The following is a 16255-nucleotide window of genomic DNA, read 5'->3' on the forward strand; positions in this document are numbered from 1 at the left end:
TTTTTTTTATTTTCTTATAAGCTACACTCTCGCTAAGAATATTTTTTTCGATAAAATATTTACTTTTTGAGTTATTTGCGAAAAACGGTCTGAAAACGTAGTTTTTTTGTCGAAAAATCAACATTTTCAGTTGCGAATAACTCGAAAAGTATTGACTTACGTAAAAAAATTTATACAGAGTCTGTAAAGTGGAATAAATTCAATATCTCAAATACTAATTGTTTTTTTGGAAAATGCTCAGACCCGTCGATTAGTATTTCAAATTGTCCTTTTTGACATTCAATAATAATGTATACAGGGTGTCCCAATTTAGAGATATGACGTCATCGTCGATTTTCTTAAATGGCAACACTGTCATTTTGATAGCTAATTTGATAGGGTTTGCAAAGTTATACATAACTGCAAAATATCAAATTTTTATTCTCTACCATTTACAAGATAATCGAAAATAACAAAGTTATATCTGTAATTTGGATTATATTCAATAATTAAAATACTAACTGTTTCTTTGAAAAATGCTCAGACCCGTCGATTAGTATATCAAATTGTCCTTTTTGACATATAATAATAATGTATACAGGGTGTCCCAATTTAGAGATATGACGTCATCGTTGATTTTCTTAAATGGCAACACTGTCATTTTGATAGCTATTTTGATAGGGTGTGTAAAGTTATACACAACTGCAAAATTTCAAATTTGTATTCTCTACCATTTAGATGATAATAAAAAATAACAAAGTTATGAAAAAGAAGTAATCAACTAATAATTGAATTTAATTATTTCAATAAATTAAGCAAAAACTCATAATGCTGCCCTCAATTATTGTCAAATTGTCAATGGGCAACGTTATGAGCATTTGCTTAATTGAAATAAATAAATTCAATTATTATTTGATTACTTCTTGTTCTTCATAACTTTGTTATTTTTTATTATCTTGTAAATGGTAGGGAATAAAATTTTGAAATTTTTCAGATGTGTATAACTTTACACACGCTATCAAAACAGCTATCAAAATGATAGTGTTGCCATTTAAGAAAATCAACGATGACGTCATATCTCTAAATTGGGACACCCTGTATACATTATTATTATATGTCAAAAATGACAATTTGATATACTAATCGACGGGTCTGAGCATTTTTCAAAAAAACAGTTAGTATTTTAATTATTGAATATATTCCAAATTACAGATATAACTTTGTTATTTTCTATTATCTTGTAAATGGTAGAGAATAAAAATTTGATATTTTGCAGTTATGTATAACTTTACAAACCCTATCAAATTAGCTATCAAAATGACAGTGTTGCCATTTAAGAAAATCGACGATGACGACATATCTCTAAATTGGGACACCCTGTATACATTTTTATTGAATGTCAAAAAGGACAATTTGAAATACTAATCGACGGATCTGAGCATTTTCCAAAAAAACAATTAGTATTTGAGATATTGAATTTATTCCACTTTACAGACTCTCTCTGTAGAACTAAAGTTGCTTATAATCGGTCAATTTATCCATTTCCGGGCTTATTTTAAACACGCGTTTTTCACCCCCCGAGAAGGGGTGACTGTCACCCCCCAAGTAAAAGAAACCAACGGGACAAATTCAACTTTGAAGCGGAGGGTAAGTAGAACCTAAATCCAAATTTTCATGCAATTCGGAGTTGCCCCTGAAAATTACACTACAAAACGGTCATTTATTGGGCTAACTGAATCGTTTTTTCGACAAGTAATACCTATCGGAACAAATTGTAACTATTTCCTGCGTAGGATCTGGCGGCCATTTTTATTTATAAACAATTAACTGTCAAAAAATGGCATTTTTCCCTTTTATTTCAAATCAATGGAAAACAGTGAAACATGATTTTTTTAGTACAAATATATGTGAGATTATGGAAAAAGCTTTAAAATGACATACTACAAAGTTTTTTGTTAATATAATTGCGAAAAAAGATCGGAATTGCAAAAAAAATTATTTTCGCAATAACTGTTGTAAAAATTAGTGTACAAGTTTGAAATTTTTGTCACATGAGGATTCTTTGGTGTTTAATATGTGATAAAAAGTTCAAAGCGATTCATTCATTTGTTTAAATTTTATTCGAATTGTTTATGTCAGAGAGCATTTTTTTGCAATAACATAAGTCAGAAAAATAATGACGTTAGAACCATTCCACAGGTGTCAAGTGGAAGAGCAAGAGCTGTATTTTCAACTTGGTTTAAAAAAAGCGAATAAAAAATGATTTTATTAGTAATAAATAATTATGCAAAAGTGTCGTAAATCTTTCTTTGCATAATTATTTATTACTAATAGATGCATTTTTTTATTCGCTTTTTTTTAAACCAAGTTGAAAATATAACTTCTGCTCTTTCATTTAACACCTGTAGAATGATTCTAACGTCATTTTTCTCTGACTTATGTAATTGCAAAAAAATGCTGTCTGGGAAAAACAATTTGAATAAAATTTAAACAATTGAATGAATCGCTGTGAAATTTTTATCACATATTAAGCACCAAAGAATCCTTATATGAAAAAAATTTCAAAGTTGTACACTAACTTTTACAACAGATATTGCAAAATTATTTTTTTTGCAATTCCGACATTTTTTTCGCAATTATATTAACCATAAATGAGCATATCAACCTTTGTAATACGTCATTTTAAAGCTTTTTCCATAATCTCAAAGATATTTGTACTAAAAAAACCGTAAGTTTCACTGTTTTCCATTGATTTGAAACAAAAAGGGAAAAATGCCATTTTTTGACACTTATTTGTTTATAAATAAAAATGGCCGCCAGAACCTACGCAGGAAATATATTCAATTTGCTCTTATAGGTATTACCTGTCGAAAAAATGCTTCAGTTCCCTGGCTGCTCGAGTGTCATGGAAGAAACCTTATTACCCTGGACTCTTAGCAATCTCATATAATATGTAGACGATAAAATACATTACAGCCTGCCATATCCGGATTTGTCATATCCGGACGGTTCTGCGCCGTCCGGATCTACCGAAATCTACCGAGAAAGGCAGTCCTACTGTTGGACAATGCACTAAAAGACGAACTAAAAGATGGCGAAATAGCTATTTGTATAACAAGGGAGGAAAGTGCTACTTTTCCTCCCGAGAATGAAGTTTACTGCCCGACGCGTAGCGGAGGGTAGTAATCATTTAAGGGAGGAAAAGACACTTTACTCCCATGTTATACATATTGTTTTTCCACCTTCCTCAAATAACAAGTCATTTTTTCATTTTTACTTAATTTATTTATGTAACTAACCAACAAAATTTATTAGAACTAAAACTAACAAGTAGGTACAATATAACTGTCAACTGTCAAATATAAGTCAAATTATTAATGTAAACATTGTTAAATCAGAATAACAATTTACTGTTTTTTACCATTCTGCAAAATACAGAGTGTTTTTAAACAAACGTTAAAATGTATAGATACTTACGTAATAGAAAATAGGTATTATACAGGGCGTCAATAAGTTATATTTCATGAATGAGATACCATGACGTCACTTTTATTTTTCCTCCCTAGGGAGGAAAAGTACAACTTTGCTCCCTACAATCAGGTCCGGAAAAGTATGCTTTCGGTAGAGGTAGGTGGAAATAATGTATTACAGAATCTATAAAACGTTTCTATCGACGAAAGTTATTGACGGCATTGATTACTAGAATCTGGAATGTATGAAGGAGAAAACGTTTCAGAGACTGTAAAAGAAGTAGTGGTCTTGATATCCGGATTTTTTCATGTCCGGATCGGTCTATCGCCACATTGATCCGGATAAGGCAGGTTTGACTGTACTCCAATTTCAAAGTTGCAAATTTTGGTTGATCGCACTATGCAGTACTGCGAGAAGTATAGAATAGCTCTGAACACAAAAAGAAAACAAAAATCATGATTGTCAGTTAGAACAAGGTTGAATACGAAACAATCTACGTTAAAGAAAAAGTTTTAGAAAAAGTACCCAGATACAATTACTTGGGATGTGAGCTAAATGAAAAATGGGACAGCCTTGAAATAAATCGACGCATTGAGGTAGCCACAGGCGCTTTCAATGAGATAAAAACAGTATTATGCAACGGAAAACTGAATAGAAATTAGAACTAAAGTATTAACATCTTACGTATTCTCTGTTGGCTATTATCCCGTGGACGTATTTTATACAGTTATTTTATTGAAGTGTTTAATCTTTTTTCACTATTGAGTAGACTGATGGACTTAATATTAAACAGCTTGAACATCATACATAAATAAAGAGGGGTAATAACTAAATAAAAAAAAAAACAAAAAGTTAAACAATAATCCCGACAGTAAACAAATTAGTTTCCATTCGACAGAACTATAGCCGAGCCACATTTTTTTGCAACTGTAACTGTTGCGTGGTTATTGAAATACGCTCCATTTTAAAGCTTTCACATGAATAATGACGCAACTGTAAATAGGGTTGAAAATGGGGGGACTAAATTAAGATAATGAAATTCGGATCAATAGGGATGAAAATAAAAGCCATCGCTGTAAGGATAAATGGCATACTAAATATTTAAAAATAGTTTTTATCTACTCTATCTCATATTATGTATAAGTTTTTAGTTTGTGAAAACTGTCATTATAGATAGCAGTGCGTGAAGGATTTAAAGTGTGCGTGAAGTAACAATGTATTTTAAATGGGATTTACTTTTTCGCACTGTTTTTGGGCACACTTTCATATAATCAAATTCAAATATCCTTAACTTTCGCGTTGTCATGGTGATGACAGGTGAGCAATAAATTACAACAAAAGTTTTGACAGTTTTGTCGCTTAAAAGAAGTTAGAATTTTTAAATATCAAAGTACTAAAAATTGTAGAATAAAAAATGAATTCCGGTGACGCAGAGTTACAGTTTTTTGTATGAAACTGTGCGTGAAGGGTGGGTTGTGATTGCGCGCAGCGGTCAAATACCTCCTGGGGTACTGAAATTTACCTTTAAGAGGGTTGCTGTGATTGCGCGCAACGGAAGGATTAAGGCAGGTAAACAAAACGGTATATTGTGATTGCGCGCAGCGGTCAAATACCTCCTGGGGTACTCTACACTCTAATACCCGAAAGTTAGGTTTGGACCGAAGGGTTAGGTCTTCCTCCTTTGAAAATTGTACTGTATAATATATAATATATATAATATATTAATTTTTTAATTAATTAATCAATATTATAATAGGGTATCCTCGTCTAATAAAGATTTCATAGATATACCTATGTTATTTTATTCATTCTTTCAAGTACCTCAACCTAATACATTTACATTACATTGGTTATTTTTGTATCACAAATAAAATAAATATCACGGACAAAATCACGGAGTAGCAGTTCAAAACTATATGTTATAAGGCATGTTCAAATTAAATGTCTACATATGTACATTATTTAATACAATAAATATTAATTATAAAAGAAACTTTTGACTTGCCTAAGCGACGACTTTACACCTGGAAATCTCCTATGGACACTTACGGAAGAATAGTAAGAAATCAAATTGATTATATCTGTATATCAAAAAGATATAGAAATGCTATCTTGTCCTCCAAAACATATCCAGGAGCGGATGTACCCTCCAACCATAACTTACTAGCAGCTAAAGTATTACTTAAATTTAAAAAGATTAAAAAACCCAAAATATCTCCTAGGATCAGCAAAGATAAACTTTCAAATGCGGAAGTGAAAGAAATAGTAACCGATAAATTAGAAGATCAGTTTCAGAAATTGGGAAATAAAAATTCAGAAGAACAATTATGGGAGTCATGCAAAGAAACATTGGAAAAAGTCCAAGAAGACCATCTAATGGAAAATCAGCGTAGGAATAAGCAACAGTGGATGACAGAAGAGATATTGAATTTAATGGATGCAAGAAGAAAATATAAGAATGCTAATCTGACAGAATACAAAAAGCTAAACAGTATGATTCGAAGAAAAATAAGATCAGCTAAATCAGAGTGGCATAAACAACAATGTAAAGAAATTGACAACTACGAGCGTATCTATGACGCATTCAATATGCACAAAAAACTGAAAGAAGTTGCAGGACTGAATAAAATATGTAATCCTCCACTAATCGAAGATAAAAACGGAAAAATTATAATCGATATCGAAGGTCAACTAATACGATGGACAGAATATATAAAGGAATTATTCGATGATGAAAGAAGCGAACTAGAAACGCTAAATGACATAAGCGGTCCTCCAATATCTAAGGAAGAAGTGCAATACGCTATAAAGAACGCAAAAAACGGGAAGGCGATCGGACCAGATGGGATTTACGTAGAAGCACTAAAGCTTTTAGGTGTCGAGGGCATTAAGATACTTACGAAATTGTTCAACTTAATCTATGAAAGCGGAAAAATTCCTAAAGATTGGCTTAAATCCTCATTTGTTGTACTACCAAAAAAACACAGAGCCACAAAATGCAGCGACTATCGCACCATCAGCCTAATGAGTCATGTATTGAAAACGTTTCTTAGAATCATTCATCAAAGAACATATAGAAAAATTGAGGAAAGAATCTCAAGTACTCAATTCGGTTTTCGCTGTGGCCTTGGAACGCGTGATGCACTATTCGCAACCCAAGTTTTAATTCAGAGATGCAGAGATGTAAATCATGACGTTTTCATGTGCGCGATTGATTTTGAAAAGGCCTTTGATAAAGTTCGCCATGAAAAAATGCTACATATTCTCAAAACTACCGGTCTGGACGGTAGGGACATTAGAATAATCGCAAATTTGTATTGGGGCCAGGCTGCATGTATTAGGGTTGCGAATCAGTGCTCTGAAGAAGTAAGAATCAAGCGCGGAGTTCGACAAGGCTGTATATTGTCACCAATGTTGTTTAATCTTTACGCTGAAACAATCTTAAATGAAGTCTTGGAAAACGCAAAAGAGGGAATACTCATTAATGGTATGCTTATGAACAATATCAGATACGCAGATGACACCTTGTTGCTGACTGGATCAATTGAACATCTTCAAGCGTTATTGAATCGAATGGTGGCATTCTGCGCGATATATGGACTCAAACTCAACGCAAGAAAAACAAAGTTTATGGTTATTAGTAAACAGGCAGCCGTAAATAATAATAACTATAACGTAACAATCGGTAATGACTCAATTGAACGAGTAAGTAATCTTGTATATCTGGGTACTCATATTAATGAAAGCTGGAACCCTAGTACAGAAATAAAAAGTAGAATTGCCAAAGCAAGAACAAGTTTTATGAAATTTAAGAAAATCCTGTGCAGTCATGATCTAAATTTGGAACTTCGCATAAGAATGGTCCGATGTTATATATTCCCAGTACTACTTTACGGGGTTGAAGCATGGACACTGACAGAATCGCTTTTAAAAAACCTAGAAGCATTTGAAATGTGGGTCTACCGCCGTATTCTGAAGATCAGTTGGGTAGAAAGAGTCACAAACGAAAGGGTTTTGCAACGTTTGAATAAAAGTTGCGAAGTAGTGAACACGGTTAAAAGGCGCAAATTGGAATACTTTGGTCATATAATGCGTCACCCAGAAAAATATGACATACTTCACCTTGTCATGCAAGGTAAAATAATGGGAAAAAGAAGTGTGGGCCGCCGTACAACTTCTTGGCTTAAAAACCTACGCCAATGGTTTGGGAAAACTAGCACTGAACTATTTCGTGCGGCTGTAAATAAGACAATGATTGTTAATATGCTGCACAACATGAGAGCCAACGATCGACAAGCGGTCTCGGCACCTTAAGAAGAAGAATAAAAGAAACACTATTTAGTTTTTTTTATCACAACTATTTCGATGTAGTATTCACTTGTTATTATCTTAATTTTTTAAAATTAGCAAAATTTCTATACTATAATTACTATAATTTACGACTTTGCGCGCAACCAAAGCATACCTTTTTAAAGACGTGCGCGCAATTGCACCATTGGCTTAATGTATAGCACTCGCTTCGCTGTCGCTCGTGCTCTAAGCATCGCGTGCGTTCGCAAAAAGCATACTTCACGAACTGTTTGATAAATAACTATTTTGTACAGAACACAATGTACAAAATTTTCAGATCAAGAATGACGCAACTGTAGATAGGGTTGAAAATGGGGGAATTAAATTAAGATAATGACATTCGAACCAATAGGGATGAAACTAAAAGCTATCATTGTAAGAATAAAGCCATATTGATGCTCCGGACGGTTACTCTTTATTTAAACACTATTTTAAATATTTAAATTTTTTTAGATGAAGAACGACAACTGTAAAAAGAGTTGAAAATGGGGAGATTAAATTAAGATAGTAAAATTCGAACCAATAGGGATAAAAAGAAAAGCCATTGTGGTAAGAGTAAACGTCATACCGATGCTCCAGGACCTCGAATTTTGGACCCTTCGCTCAGTGGCGGCTCGTGACCTTAGTGTGCGGGTAGGCGACACATATACCTTTACATATACTCTATACTGTAATATACTCTACATATTATATACTCATATACCTATATACACACAACACAGTGTGTCGCATTTAAGATGAAGACACCCCTATATTGCGCCTATCAAAATAAATACTGATTTAAAATTTTGCAGTCAAGCAAGTGTGATGGTTCACATTTTTTAAGGTAGTCATAGTCAACTCAAATTTAAATTTTAAACGCTATCTACTGCGAATCTACAAACAGTGCGAATTTTCGATAAATTGCTTCGCGTTAGAGGTATCGAAAAAAGTTATTTGGAAAAGTTGTTCCAAATATTATTCAAACTCCACGTACCAAACTTTATGACAAAATTGGCACTTTAGTTTTTTTCAGTATTTGTAGTCAGGATCCTAAAACATACAATTGGCTATCGCGAGATGCAGCTCGGGACAACCATTACCGAAGGCGCAAACAAATGTAGCCTAACCTAGCCCCAAAAAGTTCCCGGAAATTCTAGTCCACTAGGGCTAGACAAGCCACAGTTACAGCGCTGTGCTTAGCGTAAGAATGAGAGAATATCATTCTATTCTGTTCTTTAGGTTAGGCGGATTTTAAAGTGGCTGACCATAGGGTAGTGGCATAGTGCCATAATAAAAGTCAGTAGTACTACTACGAGGAGCGTACAATAATTTCAACTTCGAAGAGAAATTAAAAAGTAGCTTTTTATATTTGATACTTACACATTGTGTCTAAATTTTTAAATTACAATTTTGAAATAAGTAATTTATATTAATAAATAATTTATTATTGCATTGTACCGGGTGTCCCAATAAGAATGGCTCTCGGCCATATCTCAGGAACCGTTCATAGTAGAGCTTTGAAATAAAAAATTTTATAACAAAAGTTGCCTCAGGAAAAGCCTGGAAATTATTTTCATAATTGTGGGACCACCGCTAGAGGGCGTAATTGAATATCAAAAATTCAAAAATCTAAATTTTACAAAATTTTCCTGATGAAGGGGCACTGGAAATCCGATCGTCGTATTCTTCATAAAATTCTACGCATATTTGATTTGACAAGTTTAGGTCTACCTTTGGAAATAAGAGGTGGGGGTGAGTGGGAACCTTGTTATGAAAAACTGGCTGTGAGTCCGGTTCTGCTTAATCAAATTTTGCAAACTTGGTCTTGTTGAAGACAGATCTTTTTCGTCAATGTAAAAGTTATGATTTCGAACCAACTTACTGAGTAATATGCCAGCTAGAAGGCGTTATTTAATTTTTTTCAGAAATCTAGTGTTCCTTGGAAAATATTAAATACAAACATGCATTTTTAATACCATATTACAAAATTAGACAAAATTAGCAACAGAATAGCGAAAATTGCATGTTAATACCTTTTTTCTATCTCGAGATATCTTACAAAACGTGTAAATTTAAAAACATAACTGTTACTGTCACCGGTAAACGAAATAATTCATTAAAAGTAGTGTGCTATGGAGACAACAAAGAAACATTTTCCAGCTGTCAACGTATATTAGGTCTTTTCAACGCTTCTCATTTGTTTCGAGCCTCGTTCATATCTCGTATATTAATATTATACACGGATTATACGGCATATGACAGAGGCTCGAAACAAATGAGAAGCGTTGAAAACCCTCTACAAAGAAATAAAAACAACTATTTAGTGATGACATAAACGTTCAAATTTTTGCCCATCATTTTCGTTGCATACATTTACTCTTTCAAGAGTAGATTGAACAGCAGTCTCAATTTCTGCTCTCGATATGCTTTGAATGGCGTTTAGTATTCTCTGGATAATGTATTCTAGAGTAGTGTATGATGGACAACAATTTGAATATTTAGGTCGTCACTAAGTAGTTCTTTTTGTTCTGTGTTATATTTAATTTTAATAGTATTGTTTCTCTTTATATTGTTGTTTTAATTAATTATATTTTTATACGTTGATATCTGAAAAATGTTATTTTGTTTTTTTCCACAGCATACTACTTTTCATTAACTTAGTTTACCGGTGATAGTAACAGCTATGTATAAAATTTACACGTTTCTCGAGATATCTTGAGATAGACAAAAGGTATCGACATGCGGTTTTCGCTATTCTATTGCTAATTTAATCTAATTTTATAAAGTATGATTAAAAATGCATACTTGTATTTAATATTTTCCAAAGAAAACTAGATTTCTGAAAAAAATTAAATAACGCCTCCCAGCTGGCTTATTACTTATTAGGATGGTTCAAAATTATCACGCTTACATTGAAGAAAAAGATCTGTCTTCAACAAGACCCAGTTTTCAAAATTTGATTTAGCAGAACCGGACTTACAGCCATTTTTTCATAACAGGGTTCCCACTCACCCCAGCTCTTATTTGCAAAGGTAGAGTTAAACTTGTTAAATCAAATATGCTCAGAATTTGATGAAGAATACAATAATCGGATTTCCAGTGCCCCTTCATTAGGAAAATTTTGTAAAATTTAGATTTTTTTATTTTTGATATTCAATTACGCCCTCTAGCGGTGGACTCACAATTATGAAAATAATTTCCAGGCTTTTCCTGAGGCAACTTTTGTTATAAATTTTTTTATTTCAAAGCTCTACTATAAACCGTTCCTGAGATATGGCCGAGAGCCATTCTTATTGGGACACCCGGTACATTTGAAGAGCGCCTACCTTGCCTACCCCGACGGGCCGCCCTGCTTCGCTTCGTTATCGAACGTATTCGCTTCGTATACTAAATATATACGAAGCGAATACGTTCGATAACGAAGCGCAGGGTCAAAAATCGAGGCCCTGGACGATTACTTCTCATTTAATCCCTATTTTAAATATTTAAAAACCGTTTTTTTTGCTCTCCTGAGAAATTTGGCTTTTTACAGTTGTCATTCTTATTCCGGACCAGCGATATAATGATGTGTTTGGGTGTTATTGATAGTAAAGTAAATTATTTTTTAAACAATTTATTTGGTGGAATATTATAGGATACTTATATTTGTAGTATTATTAATAGATATTATTTATTTACTATCATAAATCATGAATTTAATAATAACAATCAACACAATATTTTATTTAAACAAGATTTGCTATTTACTTTATTTGTTCACTGACCCAGTGACCATGACTACAAGAAGTGAAAGTATGTATAACTAAGATCATGTCGTAATACCAGCTATGAGCAAACTAATAAACGCTTCGTACCTGTCTTCCATCGCGTCAATAATGTTGGGAAATTTCTACTAATAATACCGTTAATAGCTTTTAAAATATCTGATCACTCAGGAGTAACAATGCTGTGAATTGGGTTTAAATTAGAAGTTGAATATTTGAAATATTAAAAGATAATAATTAACTTTCTAAATCATATTATCAATTATTGATAATATGATTTAGAAAGTTGATGATTAAAATAATTTTACAAAATAGGTTTTATTATATCTCACATAATTAATTGCATAAAAAATTTGTTAAAATCATTTATCAAAGGTATATTTCATATAAAAATCCTTTAAAGGGCTACATCGCAGAACGTTTTCGAACATTTAAGGGTGGCGACCCTTTAAATGTTGTACAAATTATAGAAAGTTTACATGTTTGTATTAAATTTAATGTGATGTTTAAAATAATCCTAGATTTAACACCAGGGAACCCAGGACTTCCCACAAAATACGTGGATTGCTCGTCCAGAGGGCAGATACTCTCATCATGGACTATAAGTAGTAACTAATTGTATACGTACCTGCCTAAAACAAAGGACACCGCACACATCTTATGAAAAATATAATGTCACTAACATGAAATAAAATTGGTCTCGAAAATACAATATTTCATATCATTGCGCCAACTCTAAATTTTGAATGATAACGGCGTCAATTGGTTTAAATAAATCTAAAATAAAATGGGAGTTTAAATGAGTTAAACAGAAAAAATATTTTCGGAATCGTCATTTCATAAATGTTTAACGCAGAGGCTTATAAATAATAAAGTAGGTATAATTTGGCAAGGCGTGGGCGTCCAAAAGTATATTTTATAGTTCCTCTAATCCTCTTAGCTTATGCTGGGTAAGCTCTTTTAATACCCACTACATTAATAGTGTTTATGAATGAGATTTTTATGGATTTTAAAATGTGATTTCGATAAAATTCAGTTACAATTTCCTCCGTTATTAATTAAAATTCAGCGTTGCTCCAATGTCATGAAATGATTGTAATTTCGAGAACAATCTATTCATGTAAATTTTATATTAGTGCTTTCAGTACAGGATCCGAATAGGAGGTCAAAATGTACCCATCTGCTTGCCGGATGAAACATTTTTTTTTATTAAATTGCATACATAGACAAACACGACCAACATGGGTTGCCTATCAAAATCGTGTCATAGCTATCCTTAAGGGGGGGCGTAGGGGTGGAAATCAATATTTCAAACATTTTTTTTTGAAAGCATGGGAGAATAATTTTATTTTTAAATATTATTAATAAGCATATTAAGTATAGTCGATCAGATTAGCCAAGCGGACTGAGGCGCACGATTGACAAATCTATAGTGGATATGCGGTCGAGGCGATCGAGATTCGTGCCCCAGCACGGTGAATAGAAAAATAAAAAGGCTGACGCCGTAGTCTAAAATTCTAAAAAGAATCTACGACTTGGTCTGGAATAAGCTGGTGTCTGATCGGCCTATGGAGGAGCAGTATGGCAAGGGATAAGGGTTTGCGGCTCGGTGACACTCCTCCATTGATCCCTACCGGAAGAGCGTTGACGCCTAAAAAAAAACGGTGTATATATATTACGTATAATTCAAAGAATATTCAAACAAAAAATTTAAGAAATAGTATTGAAAAATAAGCCACGGTGGCAAATTTTTAAAGACACCTCAAAAAACAATGAATTTTGCGGTGGATATCAGAATTTATCATTGGATCATGGTAGACCAAAAATTCGAAAAGATTTTATTAGCTTATGAGTTTCTCGAGGTAACTCTGTCATGCTTCTTTTGGTTTTAATGATCTTTTACTTTTTAGTATCACTTAGAAGTCAAAACAACGAAATTTTTTACAGAAAAAAGGGTGAAAATGAACATATTTATTATTGTTAAACAAAATATAAGCATAAAACAAAAAATATCTCGATATTGGAACAACGGTCAACAGCTATTCCCATTTTCTTTTGTAAATTATTCCGCGATTCAAAAACATAATCCGATGTGCAACACTTTACGATCTGACAGGCAAAAAACATTTAAAATAAAAGTTGACAATACTTCAAACGCGTTTTTCTCCAAAACTTCTTTTTTCAAAACCTGTAGACATTGTCACTCAAAAACTACTTGACCAATTCCCCTGGAATTTTGTACATATTTTCTTAAGACATTCGTTGAGGGAATACTGACGAGATATTTTTTGTTTTATCCTTAGATTTTGTTTAACAATAGTAAATATGTTGATTTTCACCCTCTTTTCGGTAAAAAATTTCGTTGTTTTTATTTCTGAGTGTTACTAAGACGTCAAAGATTATGAAAAAAAAAGTTGACAGGGTTACCTCGATAAATTCATAAGCTAATTAAATCTTTTTGAATTTTTTGTCTACCATATTTATCCGATGATAAATTCTGATATCCACCGCAAAATTCATTGTTTTTTGAGGTGTCTTTAAAAATTTGCCACCGTTGGCTTATTTTTCAATAGTATTTCTTGATTTTTTTTTGAGTATTCTATGAATTACGTATACTTAATATCCTTATTTAATTTAAAAATAAAATTATATTCCCATACTTTCAAAAAAAAAAAAAATTGTGCATGAAATATTGATTTCAACCCCTACGGCCCCCCTTTAAGGATAGCTATGACACGATTTTGATAGGCAACCCATGTTGGTCGTGTTTGTCTATCTATGCAATTTAATAAAAAAAATGTTTCATCCGGCAAGCATATGGGTACATTTTGACCTCCTATTCGGATCTTAGACTATCTATTACGAATAGACATATAATATAGATACGGCCTTACAAAAATTAACTTTCTTACAAAAATTTAGAATTATCATCATAATTATTAGCATAATATCACGTCATATAAAACGAATTTGCATGAAATGATGTAGATTTTAAAGAATAATACATTTTGCTACTTCTTATTTAACAAAATAATGGTTGTTAATTAGATATAACAAACATACATAAATAAGTATAATTGAAATGTCTTGTACTAAATTGTGACACTTAAAACCTTATTTTATTTGATGGCATGGTTAATAATTGGATTTTGGAATTTGGCTATCTGATGAAAATTATCAACAGTGCAAAATTTTAATCAAAATTCAAGAACATCATACTTGAAGACCCAGATTCAATCAAAGGACAAATCAATATATTTCATATTATACTTAGCCAATGAAGAATTGCAGCATAAAAATGGAAGAAACCATATTTAAAAATGAACATCAATGTATTGCTTTTGCGGATGATCTAACAATATTAGCAAAATCAAAGAAAGAATTGAAAGGAATTGTGAAAAAGATAGAAAAAGAAGCAAATAGGTTTGGTCTAAAGATAAATGAAAAGAAAACTAAATACATGATAATGGGTGATACACAGCAAGACAATGAAGAGTTTATAAAAATACAAGGGGAGAAAGATTACATATACAGTTTTGACAGAGTGGAAGAGTTTACTTACCTTGGTGTGAAAGTAAAGTAAAATGGACATGAAGATAAAGAAATAGAATCCAGAATTACAAAAGGCAACCAGAAATAAGGAATGCTGAGATCCTTAATGAAGTCTAAGTTTGTTTCAAGAAAAACAAAAGAAAGAATTTACAAGAGAGTGATTAGAGCTACGGTTGTATATGGAGCTGAATTATGGGTTTTAAGAAAGGCAGATGAAGAAAGATTAGAAAGATGGGAGAGAAAAATTCTCCGATCAATTTACGGAGGCATAAATACACAAATGGGATGGAGAAGAAGGACAAATAAATAGTTGGAAGATCTGTATACGGAACCAAAAATCACCGCAATAATAAAGTCGCATAGAATAAGATGGCTGGGACATGTGCAAAGATTGGAAAACCATAGAATGACCAGGATGATATTGAACAGGAAACCAGTAGGGAAAAAAAGGAAAGGAAGACCCCGTAAAAGATGGTTTGACAGCGTCCAAGCAGATTTACGAGGATTAAAAATAGATAACTGGAGAAACAAGGTATTAGACAGAAAAGAATGGAGAGAAGAAGAAGAATGTGCCATGAATTGTAAAATGAGAGCTATATATATGTATATATTTATATGATGTATTTTTTAATAGACAAATTAATATTGTATATTGTAGATATGAATAGTAAAAAAATGTAATTGTGTTTTTCACGCCCAAGGCCTACATGGCCTGTTGAGCAAAATAAATAAATAATACTTAGCCAATCTGGCATAAGCATTTAGAAGCTATCTTTAATTTGGGATAAAAGTCGTTAATTTGAGATAAAAGTCATACGCACCTAAATATACAGAGAGGATCTAAATTATGAAATAATTCATTTTCTCTAAAATGGACGACATTGGAGAAAAATCCTGAAACAGGTCGATTTTTATTTTTAAATTATAATTGTTTGGCATATATTTCATACTAGTGACGTCATCCACCTGAGCGTGATGACGAAAATCAATGATTATTTTAAGTAGGAATAGGGGCCGTGTGTCACCTAATTTGAAAGGGTGGTCAATTCTTTATTCAGTAACATAAAGTATAATATCATTATTTATGCAGCGTGAACAAAAAAATAATTTTTGATTAAATTTATTGACGCAAAAGAAGAATGAGAAATAGTAAAAAA

General features: G+C 32.3%; 1 protein-coding gene across 2 annotated transcripts in view; it reads right to left on the bottom strand.

Annotated features, from left to right (window-relative positions):
* LOC114329772 (UDP-N-acetylhexosamine pyrophosphorylase) overlaps nt 1–16255 on the bottom strand; it is a 111300-nt gene that overhangs the window by 61590 nt on the left and 33455 nt on the right. The window contains exon 2 of one of the 2 annotated variants that reach the window (XM_028278981.2): nt 12956–13197. The exons of the other annotated variant lie outside the window; for it this stretch is intronic. Coding sequence (XP_028134782.2) covers nt 13064–13197 — 134 coding nt within the window. The 3' untranslated portion in view covers nt 12956–13063. Of the gene's footprint in view, nt 1–12955; nt 13198–16255 lie in introns of those variants that run through there. 2 annotated transcript variants of the gene reach the window in all.

The sequence above is a fragment of the Diabrotica virgifera genome, chromosome 5, assembly GCF_917563875.1.
Source record: "Diabrotica virgifera virgifera chromosome 5, PGI_DIABVI_V3a".
NCBI classification, from domain to species: Eukaryota; Metazoa; Arthropoda; class Insecta; order Coleoptera; family Chrysomelidae; genus Diabrotica; species Diabrotica virgifera.